The sequence below is a fragment of the Haliaeetus albicilla genome, chromosome 2 (assembly GCF_947461875.1).
Source record: "Haliaeetus albicilla chromosome 2, bHalAlb1.1, whole genome shotgun sequence".
In the NCBI taxonomy this organism is placed as follows: domain Eukaryota; kingdom Metazoa; phylum Chordata; class Aves; order Accipitriformes; family Accipitridae; genus Haliaeetus; species Haliaeetus albicilla.
The window spans coordinates 61,377,169-61,398,326 of record NC_091484.1 but is presented as its reverse complement, the minus strand read 5'-3'; the positions used below and the strand labels follow the sequence as shown (position 1 = coordinate 61,398,326).

Genomic DNA, 21,158 nt, shown 5'->3' with positions numbered 1-21,158 from the left:
AGATGGATCATATGTTGTCATTAAGTAACTTCATCAGCTGCAGGGCAAGCTCTAAGCAAACCTCAACATGAAAGGCAGGGTAGCTTGAATACAGGCCTGTTAGTGGGAAATAAAGAACTCTCCCCCTAAAAATTCCACTAAAACAACTGTATTGTGGTTGCAAGTTGATCTGTTTCCACAGACAAAACTCTCTGGGAGTTTCCAGGTAACTGGTTTGTGATATCTACCATATGACACTCCTCTTAGACTAACTGGAAGATTACTGCATGGGTGCGGCAAGCTCATGTTCCTTGAACAGTTTAATATCAAAAACATGACACTTTCTTTCAATTGCCAGCTTGATACAAACTTAAAATCCATCCTCATTATTTGAAAATTTTTAAAAATATTGGTATAATAATAGGATCTACACAGTTATATTCCTTACACACAATGTTTGTGAAATAGATATAATACACCAAAGCATATATAGCCATCATATTAAAAAAGCCACAATGCAGTATCCATCCAACTGTAACACAGAATCTGTATACTTAAACAGACCAACTTTTTGCCAGATAACATTTGAGATTTATAGATTGGTTTATGTGTAGTTACAATAAAAAAAATTTTTTTTTCCTTAAAATTCTATCCACTTTCCCACTAACTTAGGCTTTATAAAGCAGTAGGTATTGTATATCAAAGGACATATGAATGAATGAGAACAGGTACATTTACAGTCTTTCATCACAGTCTGATTTGATGCAGCTACTTCTCTGTGTCTGCAGCTCTGTAGTTGCATAAATAATTGGCAACTACTGACAACCCATTCAAAGCAAAAGTAGTAAAATCCATATCAGTAAAAAAAAAAAATCCAGAACATCAGAGACTTCTTTTATATATTTTGTTCAAATCTCAGCAAGATTTGTAATGGCAAGTTGGAAAATAACTCTTTATGTTTAATATGTAGGTTTGAAACTAGACATAAAATCTGAGACTAGAGTTTGGTGATTTAGAGAGCAATTAAACATTTATTTTCTCATATGGCTTAAGGAAAAAGAAACAGTTTTCATTGTTCTGATTTAAATTCCCAGTTAATCTGAAAATATCTTTTAGTTGGGGAAAAAAAAAAGAAGAAAAGGAATTAGATATCTTTCATTATTTATAAGCATCATCTTACCTTACATCTCCTCGTGAGTTCCGTTTCTAGACGACTTTGGCAGGTATTTTAATTCAGAATTAGTTTCAGCAATACATGCCATTACATCTTCTCTTTAAAATAAACTGCTTTTGCTCTTTTCCTCAGACAAAGTATGTGGGCTAAAAGAGCTGCAGCGTCTCTGTTCAAGAGATTTCATGGACACTCAGAGGCTTTCTTTCTACTGTATGAAAGTTAAATCTGAGTAAGGAAGGCATTTTTCCTGTCCCGGAAATCAGTATAACCAAAACCAATGCTGAGCTAATGAGAAATGTTTCTTCCATGTGTTCTGTTTGGCAGACACTGCAAGTCATATCAAGGAAACACGTGATGTTTATAAATACAATATGGCTCATGTTGTCATAACCTCTCAATGACAAAAAGAGCATTAGAAAAAGCAGACAGCAAAACAGCAGGAAAGATGAGATTTGTATCATTTGGAAGGTCTCTATCAGATAATAGAGGTATTAGAGTTTGCTTTTTCTTTTTTCTTTTTCTTCCCAAAAGAAAACAAAGTTTTATAGTAATAGGATCAGTAAGGCAAGCACATGGCAACTTATATAAATGCTGTCCTATAGGCATCCTAGCACTAAAATGCATTCACCCAATTTATTGCTTGAATTCTTTTCCAACAAATAATTTTGTTCTAAATACCTCTACATAGTTCAAGGAGCTGTTTTTGGGTTTTCTTGGGTTTTTTTTCCAGCTGTATTATGCAATGAACAAATGTAATTTTGGCAGCATTTGCAGCTTTTATGTTTATTGATGTTAAGATCACAATCAATTCAATGAAAAGAAGTTAAACATCTCAAAAAAGCTGGATGTATGTTTACGGGTACCTTAAGAACACAGAAGCATGATCCTGCTTTTATTATCTATATCTCCTGCAAACCAGCACTGAATTTCAGGCTCCTTGGATGCTTTAAATTCTTGGGGAGTTGTTTGAGGGGTTTTAGCACTTGCAGGGTAACTCGTAGAGAGTTAAAATGTTAGCAACCTGCTAGCCAGGCACTTACAGGGGAAAAATGAAAAGCTGCTGTTGTGCAATTTCATTAATAAAAGCTAATCAGCACAACAGTTTACCCAACTTATCAAATGTCTGTCTTGTTTTACTGTACAACTCATCTTAACTCATCCTCTCTCACCTTGGCAGCCCAAACCCCCATCGCTGCCAGGAACATCATCACCTTTGTGCCATTCTAACTCCCAGAAAATGTGGAGTTTCCAGGTACCCCCAGCTCCCCCAGCTCAGCTCTGACTCAGCTTACCCAAATTGTTCTTTTGGAGAAACGCTCTCTAAAAAAAAATCCCAAACACCTCAAAGCGTACCTCGATACAACAGCAGCCACAAGAAGCATTCTTTGGATATTCTGGCCTCACCCACCCAGCAGAGGTCTGGGATAAAGTACTGACCTGCTACAGTCTTAAGCAAGTCAGGGAATTAAGCAAAAACATGGTGGGTCTAGGACATTTTAAAACAAAGTGTAACCCACAGACTTTAGGGCAGGTGGCTGGGAAGAGAAAGATTGCCAAGGAAAATAGCCACTGGTTTGTTATGAAGTAAAAATTCCCTCCCGATTCTCAAAATTAGAGGACAGATGAAGCCCAAAACAAACCACTGCATAAACCAACATTATTAGTATCCAACTGTGCCACCAGAAACACAGACAAGTTGCAATGACAGAAGGGGGAGATTATAATTTAGGATTCTTCCCCTTTTAACCACTCCATAAAAGGAGGGTGTAGGGAATGAGGACAGAAAATAAATACGCTGTGCACATTCAGTGGGGGAATCACTTCCACTTGGAATCACCAGGGGCTCACAGCAACAACCCAGGATAAATGGAGCTGTGACTCTTCCAAAGAAATTCAATTCATTCAGCAACATACGAAAATCTGTCGTCAGTTCTTTAGTGTCATCTACTGACATTCAATCTATACACTACCTCTGAATGTGAGAACAGAGGCAACCTGGACCCTACACCTAGTAAGTCTGAGAAAGCCTTTTGCCCTTCGCATGTATGCAAGTCACAAACGTTAATTCTAACGGCACTGATCAGCATGGCTGTGTACATGCATTTGCACTGGAATTCAAAACAGTACCAGAGAGAATAAAAAGATCATCTAAACATTTGGACACGAGACAGTATTTTGTCAGAAGAAAGTATTGTTGCACAGAGAGCTAGAAAGTGCTGATAAACGTTACAAGCTCAGGTGAAGGAATAACTGAAGAAAAGCAGCAATGTGAAAATACATTTTTCCAAAGAAGCAGCTGCTACAGATTTTTAGTGTACATTTGGGGAAAGGAATTATAAAAAAAGGAAGAGCACAAACACAAATATTCAGTGAGATGGCACTATATGGCTACCTCTTGCTTGAACAGCATTCAGCATGGCAGACCTGTGAAACAAACCAAGCTCTTCAAGTTGTAAATGGCCATGGCACGGTATCAGTAAGCAACTAAGGCACTCTGAAGGATTTCAAGAGAAACTGTCCTTTAGAGCTTGCTTAGACCCCAAACAAAATCCCTTTTCTCAAACACAACCCATTCAGAAAAATGCATGAAACAGAAAGAAGACCAGGAAAATTAGAATTAATGAACATGAAAGCTGAGCAGTTTGATAGGAGATATGAAACTCACACATCCCACATTCCTCTCGCACATTCTGAGTCTTCTTGTCCATATGGATAATACTTAATACTTCAAGTGTTACTGCCAATTCTTATACAGGTCTCACATCTGTTTGGTAGTTAAAACAGGTGTCCCAGCTGGCAGCTAACATTATTTTCTGAGATTATTTTGGGTCTGTTACATGGAAATGATTATAAATCACATGAATAGAAGCCTGAACATCATCAAACCCAGGGATAAAGGTTCCAAAGGGACAAGAAAGCAAACAGTAGAAAAATCCGTAAAGGCAAAACTTTCCCAAACCTCAAAAAACCAAAGCCTTAACTCACATATGGCAGGAGATACAACCACACTCACAGTATCACCATGGAAAAATGTACTTACAATGGCTAATTCATGATATTCTAAATACTGTTCTTTCAACCAGTCTGACAATAAGCTGCTTTTCTGTATTTTTTTGAAACAGTTAACCATGATGCAGAGCACAGTGTTTACAAGAGTTACTACCCTCTTCCCACCGTAGTGAGTTTAGCACTCATATATCATGTGAAATTGAAGAACATCAATTTACCCGAAGGAGGGATGAGAAGCAAAGGTTTTTCCACAATCTTTTAGGTACCATGCAATACCAGTACATAAAATGTACATGTTTCTCACTTAGTCCCCCACATTTCCAACCCCTTTAATCTGGTTTGCTAAGGAAAGAGAGAGAGATAATCCATCTGCTTTTTGGTGGTTGTCTCCCCTGACCTAATAACCTGTGAATCTGCAGGCAAATTTCAAACCAGATTTAGCCAAAGGGTAGAAACCATTAGACTACTATGTCTCTACAAATTTTGCCAAATTAGAGACTTGCAAGAAGATCCTACAGTACTTCTGCTGAATAGAGGAAAAGTTGCAGTGTGTACTCCAGCTTTTTAGATTCCAGAGGATGAGCATTGGAAAGAGCATTATCACAACCCTCTACATTGGGAAAAGCCTCAGTTAGGATCTGAGTGTTGCTGCACAAGGAAGAACCCAACCAGAAGACACACATCCTTAGACAAACAGGTTTCATTATTTCCGGAGCTCAAGAAGTCGCTTGTTTCTGTGCTCATAACTTTGAAGTGCAGAAGTTCACATAGATCAAAGGGAAGACTTTTTGCATGTTTCTCCACAAAGCCCCTGTCCTGGCTCTGACTTCACCTCTCAGACCAGAAAGACAAAGAAATTTGCCAATGCAAAGGAAAAGCCAAATGAGAAAGTAGCTGTTTTGTTGGATGCACAGAATTTTGAAATGGCATCTTTGGCATTTCAACAGAGCAAAACACAATATTCTACCATGAAATCACCACTTCTGGAAAGGTCATCGCTCTGTCACCATTATTTCCAAGTTACGGCCGAAGAGAGATAACTCAGGCTTAATCAGGAGATGTCAAGTGTGCATATCTGTTGTACAACATGGTATTTTAAAATAAGCAATACAAATTATTACAGTTTTTGCACAGAAGCAGCACCTGTGTTCACAACAACTCTGTTAGGCAGTAAATGCCTGGAAGAGGGCCAAAGAAGTAATCTTTACTTTTGAATCTATGTAGCTAACACAGTAGTTAACCATATCTGAAAACAGGTCGAGAGCACAAATAAAGCCACAGTAGGTACATTCACCATCCACTGCACATGGAATAAGAACAGTATAGCATAACTTCATAAAGCCACAGTGAAATTGTTACATGAGTTAATTTCTTAATGCACAATGATAGTATGTCATGCCTTCAAATACGAATGAGATGTATCAGATACATCCAGTTACTGCTACAGGAATATAACTAGAATTGAAGAATTTCAGGACCTTAAAGAAGACACTAAAAACTATCACATCAGCTCTTTGAAGCACATCTATTTGCTCTCCCATGTTGTGTGTGCAGCAGTGTGAATAATCAAGTAATTAGATATCTGACCTATGAAAAAGACCATTTTACAATTGAAGTACATAAATGAGAGGTGGTTGAGAATACTGCCTGTAAACAAACTATTGCAATCTTTCTAAAATAATGAGGCCCTAAACTGTTGAAACAGCAGAACTGCTTACATGAAATATTAATAATAAAGCAGTAAGACATGCTCAGAATTGATAATGCAACCAAGAAGCAAATGTACAATTAAGCAAATCACTTCACGGGAAATTTTCCATGCGGTTGAATCAGCTTTGGAGCACACATAAAAGCCACAAAGCAGGTAGGACAGTAGGGGCATTCCCTTCTGGCTCCATTGAGCTCATGTGGTTGTATCGTTTCCTGGGGACAGACCTAGGATGGGCGGGGAGGAGGTGAGGCTGTGTAATACCACCACCCCTTCCTCCTGCAACATTAGCTGTGGGTGACACAGTGGCAGAGGTGCCACACAGCTGCCATCAAGGTGGGAGGTAACAGTCCAGCAAAAGATAGAGCCAGCCACAGCAAGAAATCTAGTATGTTTCAAATGCCTTCCCTATAGTTTCCCAATACAAAATGTTCACTTGAAAATGCAAATGTCCTAGTCCTTGTTCAGTGCAGGTAGAAAATTTTAGAAAAAGACAAAACCATTTACACCACAACAGGTATTTATCAGAATTTCCTATTTGAAATGGTCATTTACAAAGTGTTTCAGCAGACTTCAAGCTAGGTACATCTGCTCAGCCACTGCAAAGCAGTCCACGCTGAAGCCTTGCTGGAGTGAACTAACACCATGTCATACTTCACTGTAAAAGGTTTGGAAACATGAAATAAGGAGTTGTATAAACTCTGAGCATTGTCTGTGTCCTGAAATAAGCAATTAAAGGCTATGTTTTGATTCACATGCTTTAACGCTAGCAAACAAGAACAAAAAAACCTGTTAATGCTCAGGGCAAGTAATTGGAAAAAGCAAAGCAGTTAAGAAACCTTATGGTAAGCATAATCAATTCCCTCTTCTGTATATGTGTCATACATATACCCTCAATTTTATGAATTGTTGTGTACATACTACAGTTAAGAATTTAAACATTTAACATAAAAGCTGGAGGAAAGAGGAATATAAATGCAGCACTAGTACTTACCCTTATATCTCCATTTACAGCTCTGGAAGTGTGATTAAATGCATGTGCAGGATCTTTGTTGTAAACTTTAAGGAAAGATCGGTCTTGAATATTCCTGGAATCAAAAGAATCAGCAATGGTAACAGATGAAAGTAGTTTTATTTATTTTGTTGCCCGAAAGTTTCAGGTAACAGACAAACATAGTAGGTCTGCAGCTGACCTATAAGAAAAACCTAAATGCCATAATTTAGACACACACAAACAAACAAAAGCCTACTTTGATTCTCTTTCCCATGGGAAGTATTATTCTTTCACTACAACTCCACACCCATAAAAATTAGATAGTGTTAAGACTCTTTCAAGATCCTGCCATAGAGTGAAAACACTTTGAAGACAATAGAGCTTCAACATTTACATGGTACTCAAAAGGATTTAGTTAATATTTACATGTTTTATTGTGTACTCAGCCCACGTGAATTTTTGCTATTCTAAGAAGCAAGGATATCAAAAGAAAAGCAGTCTTTCTAACTGCAATTATTCTTGAGGCAATTCTAATTATCAGTTTGTTCACAAACCTGAAAAAAAATCCACAAAAGCTCAAAATTCAGTAGCAGATAAATCCTTCCTCTAAACTTTATCTATAATAAAGACAGGTTTTTTTCGGGAAAAAATACGAATTACAAAAACAAATAAACATGCAAAAGTTTTGATGAACGCTACCACAGAAATGGTTTAGATGGAAAGCCTTAAGAGAATATTTTTGTTTAATTAGGACCCAACACTTTGTCATTGATTAGTTCATTTTTCAACGACTACATTTACAAAAGAGTTAGATGACAGCAGTTTTCTGTTTCAAAACCTACCTTCCAATAATTTTATGTCTTAGACACTTGCACTGAGTTCTGCTGATTTCTTGTTCACATTTAATCAGTCGCAAAGCCTCCAATCTACGCTCACTTATGTCCTTTCAAAGCTACAATTCCTTTCATTTCCCAGTAGTGGTCTCTAGAGAATTTACTTACGCATGTGACTGAATTCCTTTCCTCCAGGTGCAGCTACAAGTCTAGTGAACCGATCGTAATCACTGGTATTATCATTTAAAAATGAAGGAAAGGATTCTTGGGCAGGTCCAATTTCTTTCTTACAATGTCATATTACAATCAGTGATTGCTTTGAACGGGTAGCTAGTCAGAACGTGTGCTGCTGTTGTAGATGTCAAGTAGTTATTAAAGACACGCCACAGCTTAAGAGACAGATCAGTGCCTTCTGTTTAAGAACTGGCTGATGAGAAGTTTAGTATTTATGAGTGTTTACTTGTAGACTGCATAGGAAAATAGCTACCTTGCAGCAAGTTCAAGTTCTTCAATTATTTATGGTAACATAAACTGTTTTCCATCTTGCAGACATGACCCTTTTGCTTTGAGACTTGCACTGGGAGTCTCAGTTACCATTTTCTGCCTCAGACTTGGAAATGTGTTCTTTTCGATACAAAGCAAGCTCTCTCATCTTCAGTACAAGAAACAGTATATTATTAATTTAAATAAATTTTATCTGCTGCCTTTTCTGTTTGATGGCTATGAGATGGTACCTCAACTAACTTTAAAAGCGTTCTCTGTAAATATTTCTTGTAGAAACATGATACTTTAAAGTAAAACATTGCTGCAAGGCAAAGCACCAGAATACTCGGCATTTGATCTCTGAAGTGAATTCTATTTCACCTCATGTTGCTATTCAAAGATAAACATTACTGATAACAGGTATATATTACTGTACTTTTATTATTACTATTATTTGCACTACTGTAGCTCCCAGATGCCCCTGGCATGTTCAAAGGCCTCATTGATCTGTGTGTGCTGTATAAACACCCCAGGAATACAACCTCTTCACCAGCTTACAACATGAATAGAAGACACAAAAGACAACAGGATAGCTGCAGAAAGATAAGGGAACAAAAAGAAATGAGAACACCATAGTCTCTCAAGCCAGAGGAGCAATAAGCAGATCCTGGGACCACAGGCATGCTCGGAGTAGGCAGCGCAACAGAGAGAGCGGGAAGGAGACCAACACAGTGGCTTTGCGGATGTCTGCAGAGGACGCCTTCCAAGCATGTTAGAGGACTGCCCGAGAACGAGCGTGAAGGCACTTGTTTGAAAATTAAAGACATGTAGAATGAAAGTTGCCATTATTCACTAAGTGGAAGCAGATGGCACTTGGTACTGAACAAGAAGTGAAAAGTAGTGTTGAAGTGGGCTTGGAGGAGCCCTCATAATGAAGACAAGTAGTTTATATTTAATGAGATGGAAAAGATACAGTCAGAGGACAAATGAAAAAAAAGCATGTGAAACAGCCTGCTTGTCAAACTAGGAGAATGATCTTTGTTGCTTCATTTGAATGGGTAAGAGTGAACCAGATTACCTGTGTTAACTGCCAAGAAAAGACCATTACAGCAGTTGCTATTAAAGAGCTGATGAATTAGCCGAGTGTTTTTTCACTACGTGGTGGGAAAGGAAAGGCTGCATCATAGGGACGTTATGCAGAAAAAACCTGAAAACTACACTGGATGCAGAGCCCTGAACCACTTTAAGAAAAGGACCAGGTTAGGGGCTTAAGTAGAAAGATAGTGCTTTGTCCCCAGTGATTAAAAAAAAAAAAAAGACAGACAAGGGGAAGGAATATGATAGCCTAATGAAGGACAACATAAGCTAGGCTGAAACTAACGACCCATGAGACTATATTAAAAGAGCAGATCAAGATTTTAGTTTGGACAGAAGAGGTAGGATTCATGTCATCCGACTACATGCATTCACAGGGAAGACATCAACAGCTAGGTTCTCTAGCATGTATAATTTATCAGACAATGTTATAGGATTAATCACAACCAGCTCAAAATGTGGATGTAAAAATCTCCATTTGGTCAGATGAATCCCATCCTACAGGAGAGACAGAAAAATAAATGGAAGATTCAACCAGGTAGTTGATAATTCAACTAATCCACAGGGATAAGATGATGGAGACAGGTAAAGACAAGGAAAAGGACGGAGGACAAAGCCCTGAAAAAACACAACAGAAAATCAATGTTTGAGAAGAGGACATCTCATGTGGTACCTGAAAGGAGAGGAGAGAGACAGGAAGAAATCAGGAAAGACCAGCCATTGATACAAAGGGAGATAAAAGTTTCAAGAAGAAAACACTGTCAGTACATGAGACATCCGAGAGAAAAAAGGAGTTCACAGAAGCTGGCCATTTGGTGACTTTGACAGCTGCAATGGAACAGTAGGGAACAAAAGACAAGTTGGAATTAGAAGAATAAAACCCCAGACAAGTTGGAAATGGGTCTAGGACAGAATTAGAAGAGTAAAACTCCAGTCAACAGTTGTAGTGACTGCTCAGCGCAAGAGAAAAAGGTGATGGGGTGGGAAGCGGAAATGTATGTTGTGTTCAGGGACAGTTTTGTTGGGAGGCACAGAAACATGTTTGCAATGTAAGAGTAGGCACTTTAATAGAGCAATAAATTAATAAAAAGACAAAGCAAGGGATGCAAGGCACAGAGGAATGTGAGACAGCCTCTGAGGGAGGTGGCGAGCTTAAAGAGTTGACTGAAACACCTGTATTTAAGACAAGGAAGAAAGAAGAGAATTGAAGGAAGACACAGCAAGCAAAGAACAGAAAAATGATACTTCATTTCATCTGTTCTCTGAGGGACGACACTGGCAAGACCTTGTGAAGAGTAAGGAACAGAAATGGAGAAATTGTTGTGGAAATTATTCAAAGGTGGTGAAAATGCAGCTGGTAGTGCATGCTTTGGACTCCATTAAGCTGGAATTGCTGAGGTTTCCTTAGTGAGGAGGGTGGCAGAACTGAAGGAGGGAATTTTGTTATGGAGGAAGTCAGCTGGGTTGTGGGATTTCCTGTAGAAATGCTCTACAATACAGGCATAGGAACAGAGGAAGCAGATGTTGGGACCGAGCCAGGCCTGAGGTTGGCAGAGCGACACCTGCAATGGGAGCAAGGGAAAAAAAGGTGGTGTGGTATTAAGATAATCAACAACCACATTCTCAGGAGCAGGGAGGAGATGAAGTCATAAACTGTTAGTCTGAAACTTGAGGGAAGATGGAGGGATAAAGTGAGAGAAAAGGAGCCAATAGGCCAGATGATGGTTGGCAATAATGCACCTGGCAACAGAGACATAGTAAGCCCTATCTTGAATTAATTGGTTGATCCGATCTTGTGAATAGACTGTTTGATGTATAAGAAACTTGAATACATGATGAATGATGATGATGCAAAAAATCAGATGGGTCTTAACATAAGCATTACAGTGGCCAAACAGGGGTGTGGGAGTCTGTAAAGCCAGGAAGATTAAATAAAAAACAAACCAGAAAGTGAAGTCCATGAGGCTGGCTAATGACAAGACACTGGATAGACAGCCTGAGGAGAGCAAGACAGAGGTGAGAAAATGGACTGCAGTGCTGTTCAAAAGACTAAGAAGAGGAATGGGGGAATTGGAAGCGGCAAGGCTAGAAAAGCTCCAACTTGCTCTTTTAACTACAACGTGATATGGAGAAACACCTGAGCCACAGGATCTCCAGAAGAAACAAGGCAGCAGTGGACAGTACACTTCTCTTACTTTCACATCATTTCCCTGCACTTGTGGCAGACTGGCAGAGAGGAAACACCTTTTCTGCTTTCTCCTTCATCTTGTTATGCTCCTCTGTCCATTCTTTTCAACATGTAACTTCCTATGAAAAGGATGACACAAAGGCCCGCCATATTTCCCTGCACAGCTTTACAGAGTGTAACATGTCTGACGTGTGCCTGAGAGCTTTGTTGCTGCGTGATTTGGGACTTTCTAGGGACCTTGAGAACCTGGTCCTTCTGCTCGAAGTGCACAGACATCAGGACTGAAGGAATATGATTTATTATGCAGCTGCACTCCCTCGAAATAAAGGATGGAAAGGTGCACCCAGATGTTAGTCAGATCATTTATTGACCAAGTTCTGAATCAGTGAAGGGAAGTGACTGCATTAGTTGCTGCATCCTGACATAAAACAGGAAGGTGGTGGGGCTGCTGCAGCAGCAGTCACCAGTGCCACAGACCTTTGGCAGTGTTAGATGATGCAGAACTGGCACTGTTGTGAGGACATTGGTGACATTCATATTTGTAACTTTAAGCTCACAAGGATCAGGCTTTGCACTACCAGCAAAGAAAAAAACAGTTTTTCAGTAAATGTTTATTTTGTGCTGCATATTTTAAATATTTATGTCTCAGTTAAAATTCAATAAAATATTAAATATGTGAACTTGCATGTATTATATGAATATTTGAACAAGGTATGCCATTTATCAATGGCTTGTGCAGCAGATATTGCACCTACAGCTGAAGGCAGTGTCAGACCAGACCTCCCATATTAGTCAGATACCACTGAACATGCCTTTATGTGTCAGGCCACTATCTGTCAGATACTTATCAACTCCACTCCTTTTTATTCTGTAAGTGTACTACAAAAAAAACCAAAAACCAAAAAAACAAACAAAAAACCAACAGCTGTAATTCTGTGTTTACTTACCTCACATCACACAATTCATAGTATATGTTTCTGCTCTCATCCTTGATGTAAATGGCCACACTGGGTGATTCCAGCATTTTCATTGTCAGCTGCTGGGGGAAGGCACTTACAAAAAGGGCACGAATTGTGTCTGTGCTTGTGATTTCATTCGGCATCCTCAACTGCTTTGTTTCATCTCCATACTGAAGATATAAAACACCTACAAGCAAAAGATAATAGCAAGTTACATATTCTTAAGTGCACAGTAACGATCCGGGCTTCAAAGTCCATGTGGAACACAGACCAAGCCCATAATGAGAAGAGAAAAATCAGCTCACATTCCTTACTTGTAAAGCACATACAACGTTTTCCTTTTCAACACAGAGCATAGAACAGTGACACGGTTGTGCCTTGATAAATATGCTTGCCCCAGTACTGCACTTTGCTGAGAAGCCTTTTACTGTTCTTCAGTTAGATAAATCAGAAGTTTACCTTAAGAAGGCTAATGGAAAATCCCAAACACACCAAGTCTGCTCTGCAGTGGAAGGTGTTGGTAAATCACAAGGTACTTTTTTTTTTCAAGCAATTGAGGAAGCAGTTTATCCGTTTATAGCACCCAGTTTTTCTTAAACATAAATTTTGTATTTTAGCTTCATACTTACCCAACAAACCCTGCCAAAAACAGATTTCCATTTTAGCACTAGGAATTTTATATTCACAATTCAATTTGCTGGCATTATATAGTATAAAGCTTGTATTGGTTTTGTGTGGCAAGGTTTTGATAGCGGGGGGGGTTACAGGGGTGGCTCCTGTAAGAAGCTGCTGGAAGCTTCCCCTGTGTTCGAGAGCGAGCGAGCCCATACCAGCCGGCTCTAAGACGGACCCGCCGCCGGCCAAGGCCGAGCCAATCAGCGATAGTGGTAACGCCTCTGCGATAACATTTTTAAGAAGGAAAAAAGTTGGGAGGGTGAGAAACAGCCGCTGGAGAGAGGAGTGAGAACATGTAAGAGAAACAACCCTGCAGACACAAAAGTCAGTGAAGAAGGAGGGGGAGGAGGTGCTCCAGGCGCCAGAGCAGGGCTTCCCCTGCAGCCTGTGGGGAAGCCCATGGTGAGGCAGGCTGTCCCCCTGCAGTCCAGGGAGGTCCATGGTGGAGCAGATATCCACCTGCAGCCCAGGGAGGACCCCACGCCGGAGCAGGTGGCTGCCCAAAGGAGCCTGTGACCCCGTGGGAACCCTGCGCTGGAGCAGGCTCCTGGCAGGACCTGCGGATCTGTGGAGAGAGGAGCCCACGGAGCAGGTTTTCTGGCAGGACTTGTGACTCCGTGGGGGACCCACGCTGGAGCAGTCTGTGCCTGAAGGACTGCACACCGTGGAAAGGACCCATGCTGGAGCAGTTCGTGAAGAACTGCAGCCCGTGGGAAGGACCCACGTTGGAGAAGTTCATGGAGGACTGTCTCCCGTGGGTGGGACCCCACGCTGGAGCAGGGGAAGAGTGTGATGAGCCCTCACCCTGAGGAGGTGAAGCAGCAGAAAAATAACGTGTAATGACCGTAAACCCCATCCCTGTCCCCCTTGTGCTGCTGGGGGGGCTTGGTGGAGAAATCCAGGAGTGAAGTTGTGCCCAGGAAGAAGGGAGGGGTGGAGGGAAGGTGTTCTGAGATTTCGTTTTATTTCTTATTACCTTACTCTGGTTGATTTGTAATAAATTGAGTTAATTTTCCCAAATTGAGTCTGTTTTGCCCGTGACGGTAATTAGTGAATGATCTCTCCTGTCCTTATCTCGACCCGCAAGCTTTTTGTTATATTTCTCTCTCCCCTGTCCAGCTGAGGATGGGGGAGTGATAGAACAGCTTTGGTGGGCACCTGGCATCCAGCCAGGGTCAACCCATCACAAAGCTCCAGGGGAAACACCTAGCAGGAGTAGAACTGGGGTCTCACAAAAAAACAGGAGCAATTTTGGATCCTTTCAATTTCACAACACTGTTAATAGTCATCTTTAGCACTCAGGGAGAAACGTGAGTAATCTTAGATGCTGAACTGCAAAATACAGACATTCTTATTCACTCAGGACAAGGAGAACACCATTCTGATATAGCTAACTCTCTACTTTCAGGGAATGGGAGGCTGTGAGATGCTCAATAATGGAAAAAACATGGATAACACAGACCAGGGACTCAGTGAAGAGATATTAAATACCTTTTCCACAATGCCTGTGTTGCCCCTGCCAGGGCTGTGCTGACTCCCCCATAACCAGCGGGTGCATGAACTCCACTGGCCAGTACTGCACAAGTGTGACTTATTAGCTTTGCTACAGCCCAGTCCTATGCTACAAAGCCCTCCAAGGACTGAAGCACTGAGAAGAGCCATCCCAATCAACAGCAGACATCAGACTGGGGTTCATTACCTCTGACTACGCTGGGCCTGGCTCCTAAAGACCACCAAAAGGTCTTCTCATAAGCATCTCCAATGTGGGAAGGCTTATTCGGACCTGCACAGCAGCAAAAAGGCTGCACAAGACTGCAACCAGACTAAGAAACTTCCTGGGATCCACAGCACTAGGGAGCAGATACAGAGGCAAATGCTCAGCTGAACTACTTTGGATACAGAGGAAACGGGAACTGGTAAGCCCAGCTGAGCGTACGTATCCAATCCATACTCAAGGCACAGATGTCCTGCCTGAGCATGGATCACTAAAAGCACACTGTGCTCTTTCTGAGCCATCTCAGGTGTCTGCACAACACTGAATTGTGCCAGGAAGAAACACCTTTACTCTCTTGCTATTTGTAAGAGATGGAGCAGGTATAGCTTCTGCAGTGGTGTAAAAACACAATAAAATGGAAGATCACAGAATCACAGAATGGTTGAGGTTGGAAGGCACCTCTGGAAGTCATCTGGTCCAACCTCCCCACTCAAGCAGGGACACCTACAGCCACTTCCCCAGGATGGTGTCCAGACAGCTTCTGAGTATCTCCAAAGAGGGAGACTCCAAAACCTCTCTGGGAAACCTGTGCCAGTGCTTGGTCACCCTCACAGTGAAGAAGTGTTTCCTGATGTTCAGAGGGAACCTCACATGTTTCAGTTGGTGCCCATTGCCTCTGGTCCTGTCACTGGGCATCACTGAAAAGAGTCTAGCTCTGTCTTCTTTGCACCCTCCCTTCAGGTACTTTTTATACACTGCTGAGATCCCTCCTCTTGAGCCTTCTCTTCCCCAGGATGAACAGTTCCAGCTCTCTCAGCCTTTCCTCGTAGCAGAGATGCTCCAACCGAGTTAATCATCCTTGTGGCCTTTCGTTGGACTCTCTCCAGTATGTCCATGTCTCCATTGTACCAAGGAGCCCAGAACTGGACACAGCACTCCAGGTGTGGCCTCACCAGTGCTGAGTAGAGGGGAAGGATCACCTCCCTCGACCTGCTGGCAATACTTTGTCTAATATGCAGCCCAAGATACCATTGGCCTTCTTTGCCACAAGGGCACCTTGCTGGCTCACGTTCAGCTTAATGTCCACCAGGATCCCCAGACCTTTTCTGCCAAGCTGCTTTCCAGCTCAGGAGCCCCCAAGGTATATTGGTGCATCCACTTTGCAGATGTTTAGCAGCCCAGAATGAGATGGAGGAGGAAAAATGTAGAGACAGTAAAATTACTACTGAAGTTTGTATTTCCACCAGCTGTCTGAGAGGTACTGCCACAGCTAAATGCTTTGTAAGTGGCTCAAAAGCTATCTAGCCATTGGAAACTATTTGGAAAAGGAAAACAATACCAGATCTGCTCAAGAATTAGTGATTACAGAAACATCTACACTGAATTCACTGCAGCTCATGTAGATAAACAATTAAGGCGGTTTTACATCACCCAGTTTGGATGTTCCTAGTGACACAATGGTAGAAGGACAGCTGAACTAACTGCTGAAACCTTTATTACATTTTCAGGCAGACTTTGGGGCCTGAGCAGATTCTGTGCTGCCATGCCTTTGCATCTACCAATAACCAACACAGGTAGGCTAAACCTAGGCAGAGTATTTTACACAAACTGAATTCACCACAGTAATTGCAGTGTAGATGCACTGTATGTTTTTCTCCCATGGCCAATACAAACAGGAGGATTGGGAACACAAAGTCCTCAATGCAGTTACCACCAGTCATCATCAAATTTCAGCAAATCACAAAACTTAGATGGTAACTCAGTGATTCTCACTTGAAAGTCATCAGCAATGGGATGGGCAGTTTATGGTGCTGAGATACAAACACTGAGCAAAAGCAATGGGAAAAGCTAAGGTTCTAGAATACAAAGGCATTTAATGAAATGAAGAGAAGGCATTTTAATCTATGATGAGCTCTCTCTCCCCTTAGTCTTTAGCATTTTTGTCCCTATGTTGTCCATAATCGTTATAGAGGAATGAACACATACACAGTCAGATGTTCCTACAATCAGTGGGGAGATAATTGTGCTTGCACTTAGGGAAGGAAGATGTTAACTTTTCTGAATACTAAACAGACTGCTCAACATTACCTAACCATTACTTAATATTAGGCTGCTTTTATGGAGCTGTTAACATAATTTTCCTACTATTATCAAGAGCTGATACTTTTTCTTTCATTACGATTGCAATCAGACCCTTTATGAATCCTACTACAAACTTCCATTTTCCTTTGGCTAGAAAACTTGTTTCAGACTGAAAAGTAACTAGGTTTTCTTTCAAAGATTGAGGAGAATTTTCCTAAAAATTTTATTTTTAATGCAAATATTTAGACAGTTATTAAACTATTTTTCCTTTTTTTTATTTTTCATTTTAATTTGAGACATCATTTATTTCTTTATGTTCTTCTAGGTAAAATTGGCTTTTTAGTGCTCATTCAAATATTCTATGCAGCTAAACGTTCTTTAGAATTTTAGTACACATGCTTTTAATGATTGCATTTATTTCACTGTTCCAAGATGTACAAAAACATGTTCAGTTTTGATGATAGCTTTCAGTTCTTAGGAAGAACATAAGGAACCTTCTATATTTTGGCATTTGAAACTTTCTTGGATTAAGTGGCAAAAAAATGATTTTTTTGGCTAAAAATACAGACTTTGCGTTATCAGCTTTGCAGTTGTGCGTGAATCTCTTTTCTGCCCACTTTAAAAGTTAGTGCAGAATGCAGAAAATGCTCATTTTGCATTTCAGGCCACTAAAAACATGCTGAATATTGAGCTACCGAAACGATTAACACAAAAGAAATGGTAAAGTTGAAAAATCTTCCTTATATACAAGTCTAAATCATTTCAGAACTCTCTTGACTCTGCCTGTCTTCTAATACTCCCACAAAATATTGATCCAAAACAAAATTAAAGTTGTCTTTGGGTCTTGGATTTTCAAAGCAAATATGCATGTTATCCAAAAAGATCATGCCTTAAAAGCTTTAACATACAACTCAGAGAAATGTTTTGGCCACCATCTCACTGTAAAGGGAAAAGACATTTTCAAAGGCACAATAAATTCTTTTTTCCTTACTCTCCCTTAAATCACAAGCCCTTAAAAAAACCCTACTGCCTTTCCTCTTGAGTTGTCTGATCCGTATCATGATATAGCAATGCTTTAGGGCATTTCCTATTTGACAAAACTAACTGCTCACTTCTAAAAATCCTGTTTCAGCATGACAGAATAAAGAGACTCAAAATCCATTATTTTAGGTCATTGACATTATTTTTCTTCCACACATTGCCCAGCTGAAACTCTGAACATCAGCAATACCGACTAGCCCAACTTCATGGAAGCTGCTGGAGCTCTGAGGTTTGTTTTACCTTCAGCTAAAAAATTAATCCCATGGAGAATTAAAGGAAGAAGAAATAGAATATAACTCAGGCATGACTTTTGTTAGGGCACAGCACATATGCCAGCAAAGCCGCTGGAAAGAAAGTTACACACAACAGATGTTAATGTCTCCATGTACCCTGGAGTCCCTCTTGCACTTACGCTTCTCTTTTACAATCGATTTACCTGAAACGTGAAGATTGTGCCAAGTTTTATAAAACATAAAACAAACAGGACTGTGAAATGCCTTGCTACTGCAGGAAAACAGGTATGAAGATCGGTGTGAACGAGGAAACTACACCATGCAACCGTTTTGAAAGTGCAAGTCAGACAACACTGTGGCTACCACTTCTAGATGCTGCTAGCCCTGGGCTTTCCTACAGCTACAAGGCAAACTGGGATGTTAAGCTTTCCCCTTCATCATGCTGGTATAGCTTAGTTTCAGAAATACCTCTGGAATTTCTGATCATTCTTCACCCTATGGGCAACAGGCCATGGCATTAAACATAAGCCATAGGAGAAAACATTTACATGTAAGCCAGGGCTCAGAAACTTAAACCTCTTTACAAATTGCTTCACAACATTCCTGTCAACAGAAAGGTATGTTTTATAGTAGGGGAAATTAAACACCCGAGAGGTGAAAGGACATGTTCAAAGAAAAGTTTACAAGCATAAAACCCAGACCTGATGATGATCATGCGAACACACCACATGACCACCCTTCCCTTCCCTGCATACAGAGCTCTTTCAAAAACGAAAGACTTTCTGCTCCCCCTTTACCAAGAGTCAGTGACAGCAGGACTTGCAAAATATTTCATCATTTCTCTCAGGGATGGTCTACATGAAAAGCAACACAGTGCAATGAAAGATGCGCTATTAACCTGATTTATATAGGCAGTGCCTCTCACACAAGCTGAATCCATCAGTGCTGGGTTTAGAGGGAGCCTGGAGCAGCCATCCTGCACCTTTAGTCCAGCTAGCACAGCTTTGAGAACTGCCCATGCTGTGGCTGCAGCTCACACAGATGCACCAGATGCTCGGCAAGATGCTCAGCTCAGATACTGCTGCTGGGCAGCAAAACCCACTTGACAGCTGAGGACGTGCCCACACGGCGTAAGGGTGAACCATACCTGAACTCACGGGGTCTAGGCTGGCTTTAGAGCAAGAAGCTGCATAGCCAAAATGGCTCAGCAGTGTACTGGTAAGAGCATAACTCCTTAGTTACAACTGGTAAAGGTTTACTCCTTATGGCAAAAGCTAATGTTATGCAGGCAGCATGACACCACCCAGCTCACATCTCTCACCACCTCCATCTAATACACAGTGCTGACCTAACCCTGACTGAGCACCATGTTATCATGGTTACATTGCTAACAGTGATCTCAGTGCTGGGCAGCTTAGATGCTTAGAAGAGCCTTAATCACAACTCACTTTCTTTACAGAACAGGAATTATCCTTACAAATGGGTTATTTAAGAGAGAAAAACTTGAAGCATACAACAGCAAAGAAAAGTTAAATACCTGGTAAATCAAGAATAAGTTAACAAACATGATTGAGTCATCTCCTGTGACCTTTACAAATATCAGTTAATTCTCACACACAATGGATTTTAAGCGGCAAAATACTGATACTCACATAATCCTCTCATAATTCTCTTCTCATAATGAAGAAGAGAAAACTGAGGCAGAGGAGTTAAATAGCTTCCAGTAAGGAAAAGCAGTGAGAACTGCCAGAAGAGTTAAATAACTCCTCAGTGTCATGAAATAAAATACAGACAAAGCTTAAATTGGAGCTCATGAGTTTCTTTCCTGTGAAGCTACAGGACGTTCTCTGTGAAGGCAAGACATCTTGCAAATGTCTGGACTGAAAAATCTTACTGACATTTGGCAACATCCATGAGCTCCCGTCTGAAGAGAAGTATTAACTGATGACAGTATCTGTATTTGGCTGATGTTGGATGCTTGGGTGCTGGAGCATTGAAACCTTCCCACAGAACCAGAAATCACTGGTGTGAACAAAGCACTGCTACTCTCTTCTGACCTAGCCACTCTATGTATCCTCTGGAAATTTCATGACCAATTTGAAAATTTCAAGTAATTAGTAAAGCTGGCTGGACTAGAGCAATCAAAACCTGGATGCATTGGGAGGTCTGGAATTTCTTTAAATCAAAGGTGCAAAGCTAGGTATAACTAAAACATGGGGAAAATACACACAGGAGGCCTTCAGACCTTGTTGGGTGAATAATAACATCAAAAAAGTATATTAGGAATCAGTACAGGATATAAAAGGAATGGAAAATTAGACAAACTAGCAAAGAAAGCTGTATCTTCAGGTGAAGAAATATAGAGTACATGGTGCGGAAAAGCAGTGAGAACTGCCAGAAATCAAGCTGAGCTATGTTTGGTAAAGTAAATTAAGTAACGAAATGTTGAGTCAGAGGTTGGTAAAGTTTTCATTAGATTTGTTTCACTCTTTACCTAACCACCAGTTAACAGTATCTTTTTGAGATGATAGACAATCTTTGCCTTTGCATGCTGGTTTAGCTTGATCTTCCACCACATGTCCATTGAGTCACTGGCTCTGCGCTTTCCGTCACACTGAAGTCAGCAGTAATGCAAAGCAAAACTAAGAAAATGCTCCCTTGTTTCCCGCTCATATTTATGTCAAATCATTAGTTGAGACTTGCGTCAGTTTTAAAAACTAAGTATAACTTCTAAAATCTTGATGATAGCTGTTTTTTTTGGGACACTTCAGGACAATCCAGAGGGTATCACAGTAAAAACAGCCAAGCATTTCCTCAAAATCTAATTTACAATTTTTTTTTTTTAATCAAAATGCCAAGATACCTCCAATTTTTCTTTGATTTTTATTTGACAAAATTGTAATAAATAAGACTGTAAAGGTGGCATGGGCCCATATTGTTCTCTGCTCTGCCTGCCCTCCCCTCCCCACCCCTGGCTATCAGATAAAGAGA

The 21,158-nt window shown here is 40.6% G+C and overlaps 1 protein-coding gene across 16 annotated transcripts in view; it reads right to left on the bottom strand.

Annotated features, from left to right (window-relative positions):
- The window catches only part of KIAA1217 (KIAA1217 ortholog), a 374,649-nt gene that overhangs the window by 72,560 nt on the left and 280,931 nt on the right, over positions 1 to 21,158 (bottom strand). For 15 of the 16 annotated variants that reach the window (XM_069776954.1, XM_069777068.1, XM_069777043.1 and 12 more), the window contains 2 exons: positions 12,411 to 12,609; positions 6,865 to 6,958 (listed from right to left, as the gene is read on the bottom strand). In XM_069776954.1, coding sequence (XP_069633055.1) covers positions 6,865 to 6,958; positions 12,411 to 12,609 — 293 coding nt within the window. Of the gene's footprint in view, positions 1 to 1,159; positions 1,455 to 6,864; positions 6,959 to 12,410; positions 12,610 to 21,158 lie in introns of those variants that run through there. The other variant, XM_069777027.1, reaches the window with a different exon arrangement.